The sequence below is a fragment of the Genypterus blacodes genome, unplaced genomic scaffold, assembly GCF_046128005.1.
Source record: "Genypterus blacodes isolate CSIRO-AG114 ecotype Tasmania unplaced genomic scaffold, CSIRO-AGI_Gbla_v1 ptg000122l_1, whole genome shotgun sequence".
Classification (NCBI taxonomy): Eukaryota; Metazoa; Chordata; class Actinopteri; order Ophidiiformes; family Ophidiidae; genus Genypterus; species Genypterus blacodes.
The window spans coordinates 1,037,603-1,061,489 of record NW_027466925.1 but is presented as its reverse complement, the minus strand read 5'-3'; the positions used below and the strand labels follow the sequence as shown (position 1 = coordinate 1,061,489).

Genomic DNA, 23,887 nt, shown 5'->3' with positions numbered 1-23,887 from the left:
TGCTACAGTGGCTTGCTGACCAACGCGGTGAACCTGCTGTCGTGGACCGCACCTAACTTGGCGAGTTCATCCTGACCTGGCAATAAGTTTCAAACAGGGACAACAAGAGGAGATAATTGTTCATCATCATCATCACCATCATCACTGTCACATCATGCTTTTTTTTGGAAAAAGGACAACAAACTATCATCTACAATGATACATCCATGCACTCGCCGACCCCAGAAAGAGAAAGAGAGAGCGAGGGAGATAGAGAGAGAGAGGTACAGAGACGGAAAGAGAGAACTGACTGGTCTGACCTTAGCAGAAACATTTTTCATGACATCACGGTTTTTCACAGATCCTTCGCCGACTAAATTCATGCTACAACAACACAGAGAGACACCGGGAGCGTTCAAAGTTAAAGTTGAGAGGGGTTTCCCGGTCCATTCTTGGCACAAAATGTGTGACTTCCTGGCAAAACAGCCCAGCAGAGGTGTGTGACGGCTGTTATTTGCATGACTGCGAGGAAGGGCGTCGCTGGAAAAGGCCCCCAACATAATCAGACAAACCGTTCTCCCAATATAGCGAAAAAATAGATTACCCGCGCGATAAAGCTGTAATAATCACTGGCAGTTACGTCAAAGCTACAGAGATGCCAGTTGTGTTTGTGAGACCTTTTCTGCATACACACACACACACACAAACACGCACACATCCACTCTGTCTCCTCTATTGTCGGTTTGAAATCGCTTCGGAGATGTGGTAAACCTTGTCACTTCAGGCAAGACTGGATTCCAAACCAGAGTTTGTAACAAAATGGTAACAGGAGAAAGGAAACTAACTGCGCAGTTTTCTGGGCAAAAAGTGAAAAACTACATCTTGGAACACCAAAGGCAAAGCCAGGACTTACAGGACACAGTGTGAGCTGAACCCGCAGAAGGGCTCGGGGATGTGGTTTAGAACATTTGGATCAGGTCGGGAAAATGGCAATTGAAAACTTAAGATCTGTGGCACCTGGTTCTGGTTCTGCCATAAAAGGAGATTTTCCTTCCAAAGTCCAATCTGATTATGCTAACAGGCAAAGTGCCTGTTAGCGTAATCAGATTGAACAACCGAAAATCAGTCCTGAAAAACCATAGAACCATGATTACAACCAATTCTGTGAAATACACAGATATTCCTTTGGAAAATAGCTTTCGAGTATCCAATTTGGAGCGAAAGTAAGTTGGTACCTTTATCTTAGAAGGTGGAGGGGATGATTGGCTAGATCAACAGTGTTCCAACTTTGGACATGGGCAGTTGCATCAGGACAAGAGCAACACCGTAAAGAAGTTCTATTCATGGGGACGCACAAACTAGACACATTGGTCAAAACGAGACCATTACCACCTTGACCGCACAAACAAATCCAATCATTCTGCCACGTTTCACTGACTAAACTAGACTTTTTGAATTCAAACATACCCCTGAACAGCAGCTGGTTGACTGCCAAAGCGGTCAGTTGTGGAGATTATCAAAGGTTTGGTTAATGTACTACAAGTATTCTAGATAGGGACTGTATGTCTGTCTCATAACCATCGAAACCTGGGTGCCCAAGCATCAGATTTGCTGCCTGGATTCACAGGTCCAATCAGAGACAGTTTGTCAGCTGCAACATCGTGACGGTAGACAGAGTTGACCACCGGCGTTAAGAATCCGGACGTCCAAGCACTGCCAACGGTTAGACACAAGGGGATCGATCGAAGCTACCAAAAAGCAAATCACAGAGCCCAAGCAAGACTTCAGAGGAAAGTTTCATCTACAGCGAATGGTCAGACACCAAGAGAGATTAAAGAACTATAGTTACTAGACACTGGTGGAAAGCCTACAGCGGGACATCTTCTATGGGAGGAGACTAGGAATAGAGTCTAGAACTACGTAAAGCAAGACTGCGACGAGAAGCAATACCTATCCAACAGCGACAGTGATGAGGTGAAAGCAGACGACCTAGACACAAACCGGCTATAATTACGATTTTTCTTTACATATCTACACATACCGCACGGTAACAAAGCAGGCTAAGAAGCTTCCTAGAGACAGATCAACTAGACAGAGCTGAGACGGAAGCAAGATTCTAGAGATTTTCGTGGCAGGGTGGATAATGAACGGAATACAACTGCACAATCACAGATGGTTGAGATTTGGATGCTGGACCGGGACAGACTGGGGGACGGGACTATAAAAAAAGGTTCAAGTTCGTTGTTAGAACGGCAGGAAAATAACTTTTAGTCAACCCGCCAAAGTGGCTGGTAGAGTAGACAAACGCGTTAGTGTAAAACCCGAAACTACCTCTACAAACTTCAAATCTCTTTTGAACGCCTTCACGCCAAAACCTACGACGGCAGGATAGTCATTTCAGTGCAAAATTTTTGCATGTGCATTTTGCAACAAAAACTCGATTTTTACAAAAACGGAAAGAAACAAAGCTTAAAAACCCCCAAAACCCACACGTCGTGTCAAAATCGCTGGCTCTCGATTAGCTCGATGTTTGACACTCAGGTTAAATTTGACCCTCAGAAATAGCCCTCAATGGAAAAACGCACACACGTGAACACACACTAATATATGCAATATGAACAAATACACCAAGAGGCGAAATCATGGCGACGGACGCTTTGGCTGAGGAATGGCCATGACCTCGTAAATGCTGAGTCAAATTTGATCCCAAAGTCGAAGAATTTCCCCAGGAAACCGCAGAGCGAGTGAGCTAACGAGCGAGGGCGACGCCATCGGTTCAGCGTTATTTGACTCGCGCTTAAAGCCACTCAATTCAATTCAGTGCAATTCAATACAAATGAAGTCAACTTGATTCAGTAACATTTAACTTTAGCTGCTGTCATCAACCATTGGCACGTAAACGCAGGCCTGCCAATAGGTAGTTTACGATGGAAAGACTCTCAACTTAGGCGACCTTCGATTAACCGGTTGATGACGCAACAAAGACGGGCGGAGGTGAACTGAGGACACAGATGCACACGTGAGAGGACGCAGCTAGCAGGTCCGTGGCGCTAACAAAAACGTACCATCGGACACTGTGCTGGTGGCGACTGCGACGATGCCCGCGAACGTCAGAATCGGTAAAGTAGCCAATTTAAGAGTCCAACAGGTGACAACTTGGTGTCGTGCGAGTATCTATGTCTCCGTGTGCAGCTGAAGCTTACGGGGGTAACAAATCTAGTATGAGGAACCTTTGCTTGGAAACATGATAAATAAATGGGTTCGACACTTCGGTGAGCTCACGTTAAGTTGCAGAGGGAAACAAATTGGAAAGTACAAAGAAAAGGAGGGGATACACACAGATTTTGCCTCTAGATCGCTCACTGATTAGACAGATGTAGAAGGCAAATGAGAGAGAGGGACTGAGGGGAGGAGACGGGACTTAGCAAAGCATCATCTGAAACAACGGATACATACTTCACACGCATGCTTTCACTTTTACGCACACACTTGACGAACACTTGTCCTCTCCTACGTGCTCCTCGACCGTCATTTCCAGGTGGAAAGCGACCCAGAGAGGACAAAATAGCACCAGTATGAAAATAAAGCTGATTCTGCAGCAGTAACTCTTGGATTTCCTCGACTTTCTTTCCATCCCTTCCTCTCTCACTGATATTCCCTCTGTTAGTGTGGGACTTTGCTCCATCAATAGATTCACAAATCAGACAATATAACTGAAAGAAGCCATATATACACATACACACACAAGTTGTTTCAGACAAAGAGCAGCCCGAATCTTCCCCGCATCGCTTCCCGTCATCGCCGTCTCCATTATCCCCCACTTTTTTTTGTTTTCGCTTTTTTGGTGTTGCTTGGTTCTCGTGTCATCCGTCGACCTCTTCGTCCATCGACTCATTTCCCATTCCGTTGTCCTCTCGTGTGTGTTTTCTTCTTCTGCTGTTTGTTTGTTTGTCGCTTTTGGCACTCTGCTTCCCCCTCCCCCCCCTTGACTGGATTACATGAACTGCATCTTGATTGGCGGCGAGACAAAGAAAAAGACAGAGAGAGAGAGAGAGAAAACATTACTTCCTGTGTGTTTCGATCAATCTGCCAAATCAGGGAAGGGAAAGTTGAGCTACTATTATTGTTGTTGTGAAAATGTCATTTAATCATCAGCGCATACTAACTAACAACTGATGTGTGATGTTTATTTCATAACCCAGAAACATATTAGAGGTGTGTGTGTGTGTGTGTGTGTGTGTGTGTGTGTGTGTGTGTTTGGTAATTGCTATGCAGATAAGAATTGTAATTATAACACTGTTAGAGTAAATTATGCGGAAATTCTGTGTGAAATTGGAGACACAAAGTGCTAATTGCAACTTGGCGTGTATATCTTTGTGTGTTCCTACCTGGGCTCCTGGCATGGGCGCGAAGGGGTTTGTGGGTCTGAGAACAGGCTGGTTGTACATCATCGGCTGAGGAGCCATCACTGGTACCCCGCCCATCTGACCCATCTGGGGAGGGACCTGCACGACACAGGGGGACAGAGAGAGGTCAAAGAAAGGAGAGAGAGAGAGAGAGAGAGAGTGGTTTCAAAAGGAGGAATGAGAGAGGGCAGGAACAGAGAAAAGGAGTGAGAGACAGGAAGAGAGGGTGATATAAACAAGACGATGGGAGAAAATGGGAGTGAAAACGAGGCGTGAAATGGTTGCCGGCAAAAACAAGAAAACTAAAAGTCATGAGAGGATTAAGAAAAAGGAAACGAAAACTAAAAGCAAGTCAGTTTAAATTGCCTCATCAATGAGTTTATGTATATATATCTCTTTATTTTGATATATGCATGTATTCCCCTTTATATGCGAGTATGTGTGTACACACTTACCATTCCATACACAGGCACTTGCGGTGTGGCCATGGGGAAAGCCATGGGAGCTGGAGCCTGCAGAGACGGCAGAGCACAGAGCAGGAATCAAACTCGCAGCAGAGGAAACACCTGAAAACACTTAAGCACGATGATGTAACCCCCCGAAAAAAGTGACAGGCGGCTTGGCCTCTGACTGAGTGACGACACCGAACAAAAGGACGTGTACACACTGTTTACTGTCGGTGTGCGAAGAAAGCATTGTGTTTGTGAACAGTAACACAGCGTGGAACAGTGTGTACTCCCACTGGGACTGATCATTACCGCCGCTTTAAGAAGAGAGGCTGCTCAATACGACAGCGTCTCGTCAAATCCAAATCCCGACTTGTATCTATCAAAATCAGTTGATTTCCCATCGATGAGTTAAGGAAATCGGTAAATGTGAGAAAGGAAGAACCGGTTTACGAGGAGGAGGAGAAGATGGAGTGGAGGGCGAGTCTGGAAGAGCAGCTCGTAAAAAGGTAACGGTGAAGCACGTGTTAGTTTCATCGCCTGCAGTAAATCCGGTTTGCGCAATCGCACAGCAAAAGCAGCCTCGGAAGTTGAAGATAACATCAGTACGGGCTAGGAATACTAAGAGGGTCTTCAGCGTGGTCAGCGTGGTCATGATGGATACTGTCGTCCCATAATGCAATGCAGAGTGGAAAGGGGGGTAGTAACTCTGAGCACCCTTATTGACTGTAGGTGATCGACGTTATTTTCGACCACTGAACTGCCAACACCAGCTACCCACGTGGGACCCTGACCCCATGATTAACCCCGCCCCAAAAAGACGCATTCAAGGGTTGTGGGAAATCCCTGCAGCTCTTGAATGTGTCACCATCAATGCCAATGAAGACTCTAAGCCCTCAGACGTACAGCCTTTCCTCCGCTGATTGTTTGTTCTACTGCAGGTCGGCACAACAACCCAGAAGTCACTGTTCTCAAAAACCAATTAAGGACAGCGAACGGAAACATGCTGCTGCCTTCGCAAACATAATCCATCATCGTAAACGAGACAACTGTGGCATTTCTAATAACTTTTTAACGCCGCGATCCGACCGCCGCAGCATCGACCGCAGTCACGGTGCTTGAGTTAAACGTCTCTGAGACGGTTTTGTTTTCTTCGCTGAGTTTTGTTTGTTGTGTGTGCGAGAAAACCCCAGGAAACTTAACTGTTCCATAAAATGCAGTAATTACCTAAGTGGTCAGGTCATAAATTACCTGAGCTATTGTTTGTGATATAATGGTTTGCATTAATCAAGGCGATACAATGCTGAGTCTAGACTATTCATGGGTATTAATGGACACAGAAGAAGTAAAATTACGCCGATTATCGTTTAATTGCCGTTTATTAATCAGTGCTACTCACAAACACCCTGTTTTACTGGTGAATGTATGTAAATGAGATTAATAAACGCTAAAAGAAAAGAGAGGGCGTGATATTTCCCTGCACAGGAAAGAAAGTTCAGGTCAGGCGAGCTCGTAAACTGCTCCGAGGATTCGACGCGATTGATTGCATATCCATTTTTAATTCTAGCCTCCAGGGAGCGGGTGGCGAAAGTTGATCATAACCATTGATCGATGCGATGTTTTGGACGGCTACAGCAGCAGAAGCAGCGATGGCCGACAGCCAGAGACGTGGAGGATAAAAAAAAAAGAGCCAGAGTCAGCCCAACGACGTGAATTTATACATCAAATACATTTACTGCTTGCTTAGTAATACACCGCCGGCCTCTTTTAGAGTCTGAGACCCAGTCGGTGCCAGGATTCAGAGGCAAGAACTGGGTTACGTTCAGAGAAAGTAAGGAGGACTAAGGAGGTTTCCCAGCATCAGATCAATCCATTTTCTGTTTGAATCAGGACCAGAATATATCAAAAAAAGCAGAGAAGACATGTTGTTAGAGATGTTACGTCATTCTCAAAAAGGTCTCGGCGAGGCTGATCTGTCGCACCGCCACAGATAAGACCTTCGGGAAAGCGCAACGACGTCCTACACACATGTAGACTTTCTGCCTTTGTCTGACTTAACATTGATCTGTTCCTTCACTCTCCTCGCCGTCTGCTAATTATCATTCTTCCTCCGCTTGTCCACTACCACCTATTTGTGACCCTATTGTCTTACCGCCTTGGTGACATTTGTTTTCATTGCGTCAGCGCTGAACGCCTCTCTGCACCTTTACCTTTCCCTCTCGAGTCGACGCTCTCCCGTCTATTCCTTCTTACATGACCTCTGCGGCGGAGTGAAGGTCATGTCTGGCTTTGAGACAATTAACTAAGCGCAGACGGCTGCAACCTTGACATTCTGGTGCAATTTGGCTTTACGGATGGTGTGTGGAACAAATGTTTGCTTCTTCTTTGCTCCGCTGTGTATTCATGTGCTCTCATGTACTAAAGGGGTTTTGCAGCCACATTGTGCCGTGTTCTTCATCCATTATGGATGGTGGAGGTTATTTTAAATGTGCTGTAAGAAAAATGTATATTTGAAGCAATAGATTCCATTTCCCCGAGGATATAATGAGCAGTTCTATTCACGTATTCCCTTTCTAAGCAATAAAGGGGTATTATCTGGGATTATCTTACATTTGCCTGCCTGCTTCAATGAAGGTTGGAGGCAGCTGCTAGTTTAGTGCCGATCACACACACCACATTTGTGACATTTGTTTTGCTGAACAACAAATCGGCTTTTATGACGCGATACCGAACTGATTTCGTACCAGACGTTCTATTTTTGCCTCTGAGAGCCCAAAGATCAGATCTCACGCATTTATTTTTGGGCTGTGATCCAGACTGCGGACGTTTCCCCCCCCCGCCGTCTAGTGCGATGGCTCGAGACGCTGAGTTAAGGCAGTGATCTCAGACCGGCGGGCAGAGACAAAAGCTTTTGGCGGGACGTCTCCCGGGAAGAACAGGAGGGATTGAGAAAGAGAGAAGAGAGAGAGAGAAAGATCAGTCACTTTGCAAAACACCGGCCTGTGGCACCGAGGTGAGAACGTTATTTGTGGAAATTGGCAAACACGGAATCTGAAGCTTTTTTTCGGAAGTGTCCCCGGGGAAGGTAGAGATGTGAAGAGAGAGAGACATGAAAGAGATGGAGAGAGGGCGACAGCAAGGTAGTAATTGAAGGTAGAGAAGCACTTTAGTGGGACTTGTCTTACTAAACAGGGATAAGTACTTACATAACTAGTATAGAACATTCCATTCTGCCCCAGGACGCAACAAGGAAAAAAGGACAAAAGACAGAGAGAGAGACGAGAGGAGACAGAGAAGGAGAGCAAGGAAGGAGGGATGATGCAAAAAGAAGACGATATGATGAGACGGGACAGGAGGGGGGGAGAGAGCAAATAGAGACGGGAAGAGGAAGAGAAGGGGAGAGGTGTGAGGAAGATGAAAAGTATAGTGAGGTCGTGATGCAGAGGAGGAAGTGTCAAAAGCCAGCGTGGCGAAAATAACAGGATGGGTGGATGACAAGGCAAAATGGAGATGTGATAGTAAAAGGGACACGAGCAGGGGAGAGGAAGGAAGACGAGTGGATGACGGTGCAAAAACAGAGGGAAGAAAAAAGTGGAGAGGGAGAGAGAGAGGGCGAGCGAGACGGGAAGGAGAGATTACAGAGTGACAGCGGGGGTGAAGGTGAAGGATGAGAGGATGAAAGGCATAAAGGAGAGAGAAAAGGAAAAAATAATAGAGAGAGAGACAGAGAGGGGGGGGGGGGGGGGGGGGGCGAGAGAGGGACAGAGAGACAGAGAGAGAGACAGAGGGTTAGTGACAGTTTGTCCTCGTCAGCCAGAAACTACAGAACAGAGATCAGGAGGACAATCAGAAGCTGGCAGGCTCTGCTTGCACGCGCACACACACACACACACACACACACACACACACACAAACACACACACAAGCACACGCACAACACAAAACAGGCAAGGAAATGACTCATGTGCAGACAAGTACGGCGTTCAGGTGGGTAGGTAGGTTGATTGTGTGTGTATGTGTGTGTGTGTGTGTGTGTGTGTGGATTCTATTTTTAAGTTCTTGAAGTTTAAAGTAAAAGTTCAAGGTGAATTTTGCCACTGAAATTGTCAGGAAAATAAAAATCCAGCAAAGTGAAACTTGATTGGTCACCAGGAGAAGAATTCAGCAATAAACCCAAACATCTTACACTGAATTTAGAGTTTAACACTTTATACACTCTTTGGTTCCTTATGAAAGGAAACACAGCCCGTGTGTGCATGTGTGTGTATGTGTGTGTGTTTAGCGTTCGTCCCCGCCTCCTTACCACGTGCGGTACGGCCATGGGCGGCGGGGCCATAGGCGCCGGGCCCCACTGGGTGGTGGACATGGTCTTGTTTTGCCAGTTTTGCCCGCCCGTCAGCTTCTTCTCGCCGGGCTGGCTCCACTGCATGTCTGGCCTGAAGAGGGACGCGCAGCTACGCAAAAACAAACACACACACAAGATGGAGCTTTCAGGACCCTTGTGGAAACGAGTCGACATTCATAGCAGAAACATCAAATGTGCACGTGTCACAACAAAAGCAACGCCGTTACAAGCGGCTAGCGCACACTTACTTCTTGGCTGGAGTCCCGCCGAACTGCAGATCTGAGGAGGGAAATAAAAAAAACAGAGAGAGAGAGCGAGAGAGAGAGAGAGATCATCAGTCAGGGAAGAGTAACCAGGGAGGGACAATTCAGCTTTCAATATCATCTGCTTCACTCTCTTTGATTCTACTTTATTGTCCTCTGCTGGCTTTCAACTAGCGGCTGACCGATATCGCTGATGAAGGTGAAGGGAAGAAAAGGAAGCGACAGTGGAGCAGCGTGATGCATTCAGTGTCCAGCTCAAAAAGGAGACAGAAAAGCCAAATTCTACCACTTCTACATTCTAAAAGTCACTGCCAAATCCTACCATCAAGCAGATTGACATATCATTTTTGGCACATGTAGCGACCTCACATGCCCACTAACTTTGGTTACAGCCGACTAACTTCATTCATTCATGAGATGGCACACTGCGCGTTTGATGATGGAGCCACGCCCGCTCAATTCCGACGGCCAATTAAAGCAAAACGGTGAGAAAAATCAAAGACGAGCCAAATTGGAGTAAATGCGTGTATGTGTGTATCTGTGTATGTGTGTGTGAGGAGCGTGAGATGTCAGCATGCAGACTAAAGAGGGTTGGATTTGAGGGAGAGGTTGATGGACAACACCGTCCCGCATCTTCCTAAACGGATATTTAAAACTACGGATACATTCCAGAGCTCTAATTTCATTGCTCCCTGCTTCCTCCCACCGCCAGGAATCTATCCGGTCTATCATATTTAAGGACGTTCCGATTCCCCTTGTCTCTTTTGCAGCTGGGAGGTTTGAGGAGGCGTCCTAGAGGAGACATGAGGTGGGAAAGACCCGTTCAGCCGGAGCGTCTGATACTCTGCCTTGGCGACTGATGCGAGAGGGAAAAGATGCAAGTGAGTGAAACCAGGAAACAATGAGGAGCTTTGGAATGCGGTCTCTAAGTGTAGACAGATGGGGAAACAACTCCAGGAGCTCTTTGGGAAAGTAGAGATGTGTCTTTTGCGTGTTGTTGCGAATATGTATCCTGCAGACTCACTGCCCACGAGGTTGGCCAGAGAGGAGTCGAGGTCGTTGGCTAGCATCTTTCCTCCGTGGTGGATGGCCATATGAGGAGGAGGAGGCGCCGTGTGCGTGGGCATCGTGGGCTTCATCAGGTCTCCCAGAGCGTTGAAACCTGAAGGGGGAGCCAGAGAGGTTACAGCGCCGCGCCCAGTTGGGATTAGATACTGGACCAGAAATCAATACAGAAACCTTTTGACATAAGCAGACACGTGATGTAGAAATAGAAGGCAGGAAGATCTGAAATGAAGTGAGTTCAAATGCAAGAAAGTAAGGAAACCAAAGCAGCAGTTTGTAAAAGTTGCCACACCCCGGGAAACATTAAGAATCTAAATTAGAACGGTAGAAGCCTTGATTTGGCGTGAAAACAAACAAAGTGTGCATCTGATCGAGCCTCAGTCTACGCCGCTTCATTCGTTCCAGCCATGTATCGTTGTGATCGGGGGGGAAGATGTTCATTTTTGTGCCCCAGCGTGTCTTTAAAATGGCCCAGATTACAACCGGCGAGGACACAAACGGATCACTTCCTGCTGCGAGTGTGTGTGCGCCTCTTCACTGGATCAGCATCCAGCGTGTAACCCCTGACTCAGGAGCTTGTCGGGACCGTTCTGCACGATTGATTGATCTGTTCCTGGTTGTCATGTACACGCTCCGGCTCTTTGCGGCGATTAGTTTTGGACATGCCTCTGTGTGTGTGTGTGTGTATGTGTGTATGTGTGTGTGTGTGTGTGCGTGTGTGTGCATTTGCGATTGTTCTTGTCCGTTGGCAATAGGTGCAAATGACAAATGTAATTTCCTGTGTTAACAAGCGTGGGTTCGCATGTGTGTGTGTGTGCATGTGTGTGTTCATGCGCGTGTGTCTGTGTGTGTGTAACTGCCTGACTTAACAATGTCCAATGTCAGCACTCATTGGGCTAATGGCTGAGTATTACTGTGCTGGTAAGAAAGCCGGAGGTGTGACTGTGTGTGTGTGTGTGTGTGTGTGTGTGTGTGTGTGTTTGTTTGGGCGGGAGGATGCTGATAATGTGGCTGGGGGGGCGGGATTGCAAAATAACGACAGCATAACTACACAGCTTATAGATTTATGACATAATTTTATGTACGGGTGAGAATGAAATCCCAGAAGGAATTTAAAGCTCTTATCCTGCCAGTGTTAGTGCCTCACTTTACCCAGGAACCATTAGGGGGGGAAATCACAAAATCAATAGCTTAAACGCCAAGGAAAGAGAGGAATGAAAAGACGACGGGAGCGAGAAAAGAAAATGAAAGGAGCAGGGTGTGCACGCGAGACGGCCGAGTCCCTGCAGGAGTGAAACACAGGAGAAGGAGGAGGAAGAGGAGGAGGAAAAAAAGAGGGAGGAATAATATTTAGTTAGGAAGCACTGTGTTGGCCTGACAGTGGTGCTGACACAAGAGATTCAGAAGAGTTTCCTGCTAGCTTAGCAGATGGGAGGAGGGGAAGAAGGAGAGAAGCGGAGGGAGACGGGGAGAGAAGAGATGACGGGAAGCGGGAAGAAATCAGAAAGGGGAGGGGAGGAAAGAAAGGCGGAATACGACTGAAGACGGCGTTGACCGCTATCGGCTCTTAATTGCAGCGTTTCCATTATCATCGCGACACTGGTCGTCGCGGTGATAAAACACTTTGCCAACACCGCCGCGCCGGTCGAGCCCTGGGAAATGAAACCGAACCGGAGAGACGGAGCTAAAAGAGAGAAGAGGGAGGGAGGGAGAGGGAACGCACACAGACACCACATAGGGCAACAAAAAAGAGAGAGGAAGGAGGAGGAGGAGGAGGAGAGGAAGCCAGCACAGAGAATGTTGTCGACTTTATGGTCCAGGGGAGGAAATGGAGTGCGACGTTGTGCATTACCTACTACACTGGTGTTTGGTAAGACAGCCTCAAGGAAGCGCGGGAGCCACATCCTGACACGTGGCGCTTTCAGGACTAAAGTTTTGAAACTCTATTAAATACTACTTTGGGCTCCTTCACTGAGTTCCTTGCTTGGATTCCCGACTTAAGATTATGGATTTACACTGAGTATTAATGCCATTAAAAGGAAAATGAGATTAACAGAACCACTGAGAGTCTGCGGTCTGTGCCTCACCGAAAACATCCTTCAATTGGTGCCAGTTTCAATCGCGTTGAGGTGCGACGACTGATGAAGCATAGTTATTACAGTAATCGCAGTCTAATCGAAGTCTTAAAGTGCATGTAAACGTGCAGGATAAGATGGAGGCTGTATGATGCGTCGGTGTCTTAACAGGGAAGAAGAAGATTTGAACGTTATGAGATCAGAGAGAGAGTGAAACATGAGTTTAACTGAATAAATTGAGACATGTGGAGGCTGACGGGGACAGAGACAGGGTGGGGGGAGAAGGAGAAGGGGGAGAGACGGGGGTTGGGGGGAGGAGGTGGAGGGGGAGACGCTTTGATCTTGCGCTGAAACTGCAGAAATTTGCAAGTCCATAAAGCGAAGAATCCGGTCCCGGAGTGTTGCTAGATACAGAACAGACGTGATGGATAGAACAATAAGCTGGCGAGGAAACAGGGGAATAAAAAAAAAAAAGGGATGAATAAATTGCAATTTGTGACAGAAATCTGCAATGATTTGCAGAGGGATGGCGAGGAGGAAAAACAGATATGAATGATGCGATACCCAGAATAAATTGGAAGGAGACTCATCCTGTAAAATATACATCTCGGTCTAATGTTTATTAAAGAGAGAAACGACGCCTCGGGCTCTCTGCGAGGCCGAGCGCGAGTACAGTAGGATATCAGCAAAGAGTGGAGAACAAATGGATGAAGAATGGGAGGATGATCTAAACAGAAACGACGGATTGAGCAGGAGGAGGAGACAGCGGAGGAGAGCAGATGGAGAAGAGTTGCCTGGGTAATTCCTGCCTCGTCAAGTGCGATGGGGAGACAGCGGTAGAGAGAGAGAGGGGGGGGAGAGGGGGGAGAGAGGGAGGATGGTGTGAACAACAAAACAGAGAGGAAGAGGACAGATGGGACGCAGCCAAACGGCAGACGACGCACGCGCACACACCAGACACGGACACACACACAGTTACAACAAAAGGAACACACGCGCACACACACACACACAGACTCTAGCGAGGCGCTGCCAGTCGCCCAGATGGCGCGTTGGTAGTTATAGTGGCAGCTTCGACGCGGCAAGCTCTATTAATAGAAAGCAGTTAGCGTGTTCCTGGCCTCAACCGGAGCTAGCGACCTCACAAGTGTTATCGGCGGCTGGCGAGCACGACCCGGCTCTCCGGGGTATCGTGGGGACCACCTATGCCAGGCTTGCTCGCCACAAACCCACACTCAAGCTGACAGGCGCTGGAAAATCCTTCTCATCTCGGCGCCTTCATCCCTTCTTTAACAACTTGCGCGGTTCTTGCCGTCCACTGCAGAGTTTTGTTTACCTCAGAGAGGGAACTGTAACGACCTCTCAGCCGATGCGCTTCCGACCTCCTCCCCGATAGAAACAAACCTTAGACGACCCCTTTCCCTCTTCTGCGCCTTCTTTACATTCGGTCGATACTTCTTCTATACGCCTCGCAGGCTTGAAACGCTCGAGAGGCGAGCGGCAGAGATTGATTGCGTCAAGTCGCCGGGAAGTAAAGAGAAAATAAGCTAATGAGGAAGGCGGGGAGCCAAAGTGCCAGACCTGCAACGCTCCAGGGGGAATCAGTCCAACGCTGTAACGGTTGAGGAGCCACAAGAGAAGACGGAGAAACTGCGGGTAGGGTTTCTACACGTTCGCTGCCACGTCTTCCTCACTTTAGTTTCTTAATTTTGGTTGTGAAAGAATAGGACCAGGGGAATTCATTAACGCTGGCAGAACTCACAGACCTGTGTAGGAACCCTGCACCGAGTAAAAGCCTGGATACCTTGTCCAAAGATGGACCAGGTTCTTATTGTAATAGGAAGAAGCGAGCCATAGAGATTAGTTAGATGTTAGAGCTGGGGCGCTAGAAAAGCCAGGAAAGGTATTTTTTAGTTTCGGTCGGGAGGAGCCAGCGGGCTTTACCGGCTGCAGGTTGCGACCCGTTGCTGGACGCGGCCTTATTCCCAAACACGGCGTCAAAGTCTACGGTCATGGCCGGGGCCGTCTGCAGAGGCTGGCTCTCCATTCCTGAGGGAGGCAGTTACAGTAGGACTCATTAGTTCAGTACAAGTTGAGCGTCTTCGTCCGAGTCCAGGGATTACGGGGAAACGACGTCTCAGGTGTCATCAAGAGAAAGGAATGTGTCCATAGCAACGCAGATGGAGCTGGAGATGTTCACATTTTTATACTGTGAGTATTAACAAATGTCACAGTGCTGCTACCAATGTTTACACTTTTAATTGTATGTATTATGGCAATGGTGAGTCTGATTGAATTGATTAAAACACTAAAAAAGAGTTTGTGCATAAATTTGACTCTTCTAATTCGATTCATTCAACTTACAAGCAGTTTAATAAGTCTATTAATAGAAAACAATGGAATATGATACTTCTTCTGCTGGGGGTTGTTATCTTGGTTGTTGTGTAAAAGCGTTTTGGTTAAATCCTTTACGGCTCCGTCTTAAGATGCTTTGACGTTCCTCTGTGTGTGTGTGTGTGTTTACTGAGCCGACTCCGGGGGGAATCTGCTGTTTGAGTATCTATAACTTCAAAATACTGTGAAGTATTTCTTACATCTGGAGTCGCGGCTGCAGGAGCGGCGTTCATGGAAGGATACATGAAGGGATTGACTGATGGATGGGCAGACAGGTAAATGAAGGGATGAAGGCCGGAGGGAATATTTCCCAAGGAACGTCTCAAAGGTAATTATACAGCCACTTCTTCAGAAAGTAAATTGAATTGTGTGTGTTTGTGTGTGTGTCAGATCCAATCTCTCTCGAAGAACGCATAGGATTTCCTCTTTGCATGTCCGTGTCACAAGTGGTGTGTGTGTGTGTGTGTGTGTGTGTGTGTGTGTGTGTGTGTGTGTGTGTGTGTGTGTGACTGCGTACCTCCCCAGGCACTGTTGACGGTGGAGATGGAGGGAGCGCTCTGCACAGCGGGGATGAAGGCCGGCTGTAGATCAAACAGGTCACTGTTCAGATTGGGCACGCTGCAGAGGGAGAGAGGGAGGGGAGAGAAAGAGAGAGAGAGACGTAAGGAATTGGGGTGAAACAAGACAGAGAGACAGTGGGAGAGACAGATGAAAGGAGATGGAATGAAGGAGTGCAGTGCAGCGACAGGGAGAGAGTGTGAGGGAGAGAGGGGGGGATGAACAGACAGCAGAGGAGAGGAGGGGAAAGAAAGTGTCAAAAGATAGAGAGAGAGACAAAATAGAGAGATAAGAAAAGACAGATGGAGAGAGGGTGTTAATAATTAATCCATCAAGCATAAATAGCTGTAGCCACGGCAGAAAATGTTCGCTTAGACGGCGTTGGCTCTTTAAGATTAATCCATCCTCCCTGGAGGGCCGTAAGAACTTCCTCCAGCAAGGAAACGGTGAGAAGCCGTAAATTGTGTGTGTCAGTGTGTGTGTGTGTGTGTGTGTGTGTGTGCGCGATGATCAATTAAGCTTTGATTAGGAATACATTTTCTTTATGGGACCAAACACTTTGATCGTAAAGTCATCAAGGAACACAGATCTCTTTTGTTGTGTAAGAGGACTTATATGGCATGTTAACATATGAGGTGTGTGTGTGTGTGTGTGTGTGTGTGTGTGTGTGTGTGTGTGTGTGTGTGTGTGTGTGTGTGTGTGTGTGTACTTACACGTTGGCAGACTGTGTAGAGGTGAACAACTCCGGGGTCGGGGCGATGTGGTTGTTGTTGGCGCTGCCTATCGATTGGCTGCTGGGGGAGGCAGAGGGCGGAGTATGCACACCGATCTCCTTCAGGCGCTGGTCCTGTATGACACACACACGCACACACACACACAGGCACAGGTGAGACTGCGGCTACATCACATCAACTGCTCTCTGACGCCGATGAAGCGCGAGTAAGTTGTCGTCGTTTCCCGTTGAAGACCTAAACCGAGCCTGTGCTGCGTTTGATTGCTTAGTTTAGCCTGTGAAGGAGCCAGCTGGTGAGGGATTTAGAGGGAAGCGCAGAAAACAGAGCGCGATGACAGACCATATGTTTAAAAAGTCAACACGGAGAACTTTGAGGAACGTTCTAATGATTATGCAGCGAGAAAAACGCTCGCCCAATGACAGCTCCTGATGTTGTTGAAGTCCACTCAGATTAAAATCAACACAAAGAGTCGTTGCTGAATTGTATCCGACGGCAGAGGTGGCGTGAGAATGCACAGTGGGAGTGGATGCGTCTCTATAAAGCTCAGATACACACACACAAGCGTAGATCCGCTGCTTCCTTTATGTCACCAGGATAACATAAGGAAAATATGTTTGAGTGAATGAATACAACTTAAGAAATCTGCCATCTCCCAAATATACCATCCGGTTTATATCGGATTGAACCTGTCAACCTTCTGTTTATATAACCCACTACAGCCTATATTCTGTTTTATTGCTTTATTGTTTGTTTTGTTATTAATACTACAGCTTTATTGCTTATTTCACACTGGGCTTGGCCGCTGATATTCCATCCGCCTGTGTTCTTGTTGGATCTTATTACTTTCGATGCTGCAATGACCTAATTCCTCCGCGGGGGATCGATGCCGCTCTATGGCTTCTCATCATATAGGAACATGTACCAGGAATTAGCAGATGTTTCTTTGCGTCCTCTGTAAATGACATGGCATACTGTATTGCGTCGACAAATGTACACAATACTCATCTCGGTCTGCGTCTGGAATGGAAACACAACGCACACAAACGCCACAGTGCCGAGCGCTATTACACTCAAATTTCAACAGATGGAAATGATTGAATTCCATTCGCGACCTTGTTCAACCTTTGACAGAATCCGGACTTTGAGCAGATAAGCAGAGCCTCGTGCTGCACCAGGCAGAAGCCCCTTCATTCATATTCAGATGGTGTAGCAAGAAGCAAATGGGAACTGCTGTTATTGTGTGGGCGAAGGCTCCAGCTGGACAGTAGCCGTCTACGTGTGTGTGTGTGTGTGTGTGTGTGTGTGTGTGTGTGTGTGTGTGTGTGTGTGTGTGTGTGTGTGTGTGTGTGTGTGTGTGTGTGTGTGTGTGTGTGTGTGTGTGTGTGTGTGTGTGTGTGTGTTAAACCCATATGGACACCAGAGCGCTCAGACAGCTGGACTACAGTATTTGGACGACCCCTGTAACCCCAAAGCACACACTCTTCCTCTACTCCCTCGGTTCGCACTATGTTATTTTCTCGCTCGGGCTTCTATACTCGTTCCCAACTGAACCCAAAGGTAATCAGTGGACCTTGGTAGAGAGAGGGCGACCAAGGGCATGGAGTAAACACTGTGCTAAAATCCAATCAACAGCGAGGGCACACGCAGACACACGCTGCGCTGAATCTGCCAGGTTAAGACACTTCATACACACTTTCACCATTTCAAAAAGCTTGAGGGAATACCGACAAGACACGGGGCGTATCTCTGCGATGTATTGTGGCCCCCTGCGCTCCTACTCAGTTTGCTCCCGGGGCCGGAGCCAGAGAGTCAACACTTTCTTTCCACTCGACTTTTTGAGCGTTCGGCGAGACTCTTCTTGGCCTTTATCCTGAAATGGAGTTGAACTTCAACAGCAACATAGTGATGCAATCTATCAGCGCTTCCAGCACGCAGTCGGGTTTCTGAGAGCAAAATGCCACACATTTCTTACCAGAGATTTGTGCTGTAACGTCTATTCTTGGGGGAAATCTGGGACACTAACCGTAGTTTTGCTTGTCATTTTGACCCGATTGTTGTGATGCGTTTGCCCTGCACGTCGGCATTTATCCTCAAAATGGCTGCACACGTCTGCTTTAAATGTGCAGCGGATAACTTAATTCCCCGCACGGCTTCATGTCTGCCACCATCTCTTATCACTAAATGTATGTGGATTATCAAGGCTGAGCGTAAGTGATAAGCGAGTGCAAACGCGTGTGGTAGAATGGAAAATGCATGAATTACCTCTGCATAAATGTATATTTGCATACCAAGGATGCTGCAGTGAAGAAACTCCTTTACTTTCAGCACTTGGTTGTAGAAAAAACACGTTTGAGAGAGAGGACTCTTGCGTAGTCAAACCCGTTTCCCTGTGTCTGTCTCCCTCTCATACTTACATTTGTCCATAAAACCATTTTCCTCTCAAATCTAATATCTGTACAGTTACAATGCTGTCAAAAAGGAGCTTGAGTTCGAGGAAACGTATTGGGAGCTGAACGAACGCAAACGAGTGAGATCGGCTGTCAAAGTCAAACTCTGGTGTGGACTTAAATTACCTTCAGAGCCTGCAGTCGGGCCTGCTCCTCCTCCAGAGCCTGCTGCTTCTCCTTCTCATCCATGCGGCTGAAGGACATGCCAGTGGAGGAGAGAGATGAAACGGCGCTGGACAGGGTGGACGCTCTGTAGCACAAAGACAAACCCGAGTTAGAGTGTACGTTCAACAATGGTTCAGACGTAGTTAGTTATCTTTCTGTCGATTGTCTTTTGGGTCTCTAATGTGACTTCAAGGCCCATGAGATGTCTACCTGGTGTCTGCATTCAATTCCTTGGTCTTCTTGCCCTCCAGGGAGGCCAAGTGCTGCTCTAAAGCCTCCAGGAGACTGCTGGGGGCCTGGGAAGGAAAGCGGAAAGGTGGGCGAGTAAGCAATTGAACAAATAACCCCACAAAATAATCACTCTCCTCCACTCTTACAGTAACATACACTTACACACACACACACACATAGAGAGCAGAGTTAGTTGGTCTCACAGGAAGGTAACAGAGTGCACCGGGCTCCAAGAATAGCCATGGCAACATGCGGCAAACACTCACACTGTTTAGCAAGAGACTCAAAGGGGGGAGAGAGAGAGAGAAAGAGAGAGACAGAACAAAGGAGAAGGCTGGCAAACAAAGGACAAGGAAAAGGTGGAGAGCAGCGGAGAGGTCGCGCCGCATGATTCTTCGCCAAACTTCAGACAAGCTGATTAGTTCTCCTGTTCCTTTCATTTTTACCCTCACATCGTCTCGCCATTCTAGTCCCTTCCCCAGTCTTTGAAACTCTGGCTCGCCTGTGTGTGTTTGTCTGTGAATCTCCGCTGCCATAGTTTTTGTCTCATCATTCTTGGTCCGCAAAAAAACCCCCAAAACACTCTCCAGTATTCAAAACGAACCACAGCGTTCTTGCTACCGAGGGACGACTTGTTGCTACGATACGACAGGAAACACGACTAAGCTGCAAATTTAAGTTGAGCCGAGTTCAACTTCATAGGGCCTCATTAATGCTCGTAAAACCAGGGAGATCAACTATGAATGTGACGGCCACTTAAGTGTACAATCACGCAGATCTGGCGACTGAACACCGAGACAAAGGAACACTTCAGCTTTCTCCTGACGTCTGAAACTTATTTCAGCTGGCCGGGGAGAGGAAATTCTTCCAATGTGAAAATATGACGTCACGTCTTTCTCTCCATCCACAGGAATGTTGGGTCTGCTCAGTGTGTTATGTCAACAGGACGGCACACACACACACACACACACACACACACACACACACACACACACACACACACACACACACACACACACACACACACACACACACACACACACACACACACACACACACACACACACACACACACACACACACACACACACACACACACACACACACACACACACACACACACACACACACACTTTTGAGTTCTTTGGCTTCCGAGCTGGCTGGCGAGAGTGGGCGCTCGCCAAACCATTTCCAAGTTGCTTAAGAACCAGAAACACGCGGAGAGAAAGAGGCCGTATTTAACTGTTGCCGCGTTTGAATGGATGAAAAGACGACCTTGTGTCAACTTAGTCGGTATTTGCTCTCGCACTCCCACACACACGCTCAGCAGGTTGCCTGTTCCTCTTCAACTATTTGCTTTCTACCTCTTGTCGCGTCGGCGGTTTGCGAGCGTATGTTGCTCTCATCTAATGGCGTTCCCATGGTGACAGCACTAACTTAGGAAGACGGAGAGACTTACAAATCATCATCGGGAAGAAGAAGATAATGGAGAATCTCCCCCCGTCACTGCTAAAGCTGCGCTTTCTCTATTACATATAATGATCACCCTGTGACACTAGGGTCATTGGATATCGACGTGCCTCCGCCATGCGTGTCAAAGCAACGATGTCGTGTGTGACGGATGAAGCAAACAGCGTCTGAGGAGGGGATGGAATTTCAATGAGCAAGTCAGACACAGTGCAACAATTCTTTCATGCAGATGAGGACGGAGGGGTGAAGCCTCATTTTCTATTCATGAGGTTTCACGGCCTTTCACTTGTCATGCCAGAGCTCTGCATGCACGGCTTGTTTCGAGCTGGGCTGTGTGTGTGTGTGTGTGTGTGTGCGCGTGTTGCCACCTGTGGCCCCACACGCTGATACACACATCATACCGATTCACGTCAGAAATCATCGACAACAAGACTGTGTGAGCGGAACGCAAGTCTAATGCTCGTGCAAAGGGGAGGGGGGGGGGGGGGGCGGCAATACAGTACGCAACCCACCACCTACAATGTATGATCCTTTAGTTTTCTGCGTCAGAGGAAGGAGAGGAGAAAGAAAGGGACTATTAACTGCTACAGTAAAACATTACTGAGAGTTTGACACCTACGCAGTCAATCCACATGCTGTTAACTTCCAGCCTCACTCTGTGTAATGATTTTTAGTGCTGCATGACCAAGATCGGGTCCCGGCGAGGCTATAAAAGCCTTCCAGTTGTGTTTGTGTGTGTGTGTGTGTGTGTGTGCTTATGGGTCTGCATTTTTAAAGCTTTTGTGATGCAGGCAAGCAACACATTTGGCAACTTTTGTGGATCTGTGGTTTGAAAAACATAAAAAGGAAATCCCACATTTTGATGGTTAATTTGGCATCACGCACGCAAACGTAGAATCGTTCTGCTTTTTTGGCATTGGGGGATGAATTCTGTCCTTCGGCACCTTATCAACAGGACTCCCTTGAACTCACAATTAGGACACAAAGGCACAATTCTCACAAAGATGTCAAAAAACCATGGAGTCCGTTCCCTTTGTAGCAGTGCCGTCTTGCAATTCAACCCCTGCGTTGTTGTTATTATTATCCTCATTAATGTACATTCAAGGTCTAAGCAAAGCCTTTGCATCCAGAGCCTCGTGTTGAAACCCGCATTAGGCGCAGCGTTTAAGCAGGCCAACCTAACACACCGGCGCCGCCGCCGCCGGTGTTGGATCTATAGCAAGCATTAAGAAGTGAAAGAGAAAGCAGGAGAGTAAAATCAATCAAACCCAAAGGGAGTTGCTCGGACTCAAACAGCAAAATCAGATTAGACAATATGGTTGGAATAAAATGGAGTGAGTGAGTGAGTGATTGAGAGAGAGAGAGAGAGAGAGAGAGAGAGTGAGTAGGGAAACACGTACGGGTGAAGTGTGGTGTGAGGCCATGGATTAAAGGACGGATGGAACAGTGAAAGCACATAAAGAGGAGAAGGAGGGACGGAAGGAAAAGAGCAGCTAGAGAGCAAGAGGAGAAGAAGGTGGAGGAGGGGAAAGAAAAGATGAAGGACAAGAAGAAAAACACACAGGCTAAGAAAAAGTAGGAGGAGAGGAAGAACACGCCGAAGAAAACAGGTAGAAAACTGTAGTGGAGGAAAGAGAAGGAGGAAAGAAGGTTAAGAAGAAGAGGACATGGTCAAAAAGGATGGAGAATAGGACAAGAAAGAAGAGGAAGAAGTAGAAGACGATATAAGGAGAAGGAACAGAGAACAGGAAAGAGGAGAGGAAGAAGAGTGGAAGTGAGAGGTGAGATGTACACTGACCTGTGAGAGATCTGGGATGTCACCCTGATCTATTCCAACTTGCTGTCATCAAAAACAAACAAACAAACAAAAAGGGGGGGGGAGGAAGGTAAAAATGGGGAGGAGGAAACAAAACAGAAGAGGGCGGGGTCCATCAGAAAGAAAGAAAAAAGATGGGAACAGAAAACAAAAAAACAGGGGAGTCATTACTTGCTTACATGCGGTGGCAACGTCAACATAAACAACAACAGAAATAAAACAAGGAAAAATGTTTTCCAGAGGACCGCCCGGCAAACCCACCGAGTCCTCACAGTCATGACAATGATGAAGCACACTGACAGATGACCAATGAGGGAGCGTTGGCGTGGTAACGGATGAGCGATGACGTACAAACACTGATAGACACGCGTAATCATACTGATACCACATCGGACGGCGACGTCTCTGGACACAGATACGACGTGACCACCTCGACTCAACAACCACCAACATGTCACCTTTGTTCAGTCGGCAAACACATACGTACCGTCATCTATACGGAACATTACATCATCCGTGTACATCCAAATCCTCTGGGAAGTTTCGGGGAATTTTTGCTTTACCTTTTTATCTTTGCGGAATTCCGATGGGATATTCACAAGGATAGAGATCAGATGGCCTGCTACACGTTCTGGGGTGAAATGTGGGTGAAATAAAAAACCTCTTCTTACTTTGTATCAATCGATGTGATAAATGCTCATTCGAAGTAGAGAATGAGGGCTCGAGTCAATGTACCAATTCGGATGTAAGACGCACGCGGGGACAGAATTGGATTCAATGATTTGTCAAATATACGCGGGCAAATGTCAATTTACAGCGATTTCAATCCAATAACATCTCGTATAACTGAATTAAATCAGTAGTCTTTGCGTCTTCAAAAAAAAGAAGACTTGAAGCAGAGTCCAGAGTCAAGGTGAGGCAGTATTTGGGTGATTTGAGGGTTCACATATACTGTGAGTCCTATATAGTCCAGGTAATCAATCATTTAAGTTCAAACGAAGAGAATCTGTTTGTAAAGCTTTCGATATTTGGCGACATTTCTTAATTAATAAAAAAGCGCTTCCACCACCCTGGGAGCTGCTGAAAGTGTAATTATGACAGACAAAGGGAATGTGACTGGGGGCTATTTTACATGTGTATGCTAAATACAGAACATGAACCTTGCTGGTGTTGCGGCGGCTGAAAAAGCAAAGGAGGGATGGAGGGAGAGGGCGGAGAGAGAAAGAGGGATGATCTGTGGGCGCCAGGCGAGGAGGAATCACGCGAGTATCCGTCTTTGTCGGGGAGGAGAAAGGGATTAGGTGCAGGAGTGCGGGGAGCGAGCGGAGCGCCTCGCCACATCCTCCATCTTAGGGTTATTTTGGGCGGCGCGTGCGTGCGTGTGTCTGCGCAGCAAATGTGGGCCGACGAGGGGAGGTGAGGCGCTCTCATCTGCGTGAGCAAGACGAGTCCGTGCGTGGAAAGAAAACATACACACGGTTATCCATATTAAG

The 23,887-nt window shown here is 47.2% G+C and overlaps 1 protein-coding gene across 1 annotated transcript in view; it reads right to left on the bottom strand.

Annotated features, from left to right (window-relative positions):
• Window positions 1-740: 740 nt before the first annotated feature.
• The window catches only part of LOC143010230 (phosphatidylinositol-binding clathrin assembly protein), a 54,379-nt gene continuing 31,232 nt past the window's right edge, over window positions 741-23,887 (bottom strand). The window contains exons 8-19 of the mRNA XM_076162449.1: window positions 22,377-22,418; window positions 19,088-19,173; window positions 18,839-18,962; window positions 16,245-16,378; window positions 15,491-15,591; window positions 14,524-14,628; window positions 10,464-10,601; window positions 9,425-9,455; window positions 9,135-9,285; window positions 4,841-4,897; window positions 4,368-4,484; window positions 741-3,988 (exon numbers count right to left, since the gene is read on the bottom strand). Of these exons, the coding sequence (XP_076018564.1) occupies window positions 3,974-3,988; window positions 4,368-4,484; window positions 4,841-4,897; window positions 9,135-9,285; window positions 9,425-9,455; window positions 10,464-10,601; window positions 14,524-14,628; window positions 15,491-15,591; window positions 16,245-16,378; window positions 18,839-18,962; window positions 19,088-19,173; window positions 22,377-22,418 (1,101 nt within the window). The 3' untranslated portion in view covers window positions 741-3,973. The remainder of the gene's footprint in view (window positions 3,989-4,367; window positions 4,485-4,840; window positions 4,898-9,134; window positions 9,286-9,424; window positions 9,456-10,463; window positions 10,602-14,523; window positions 14,629-15,490; window positions 15,592-16,244; window positions 16,379-18,838; window positions 18,963-19,087; window positions 19,174-22,376; window positions 22,419-23,887) is intronic.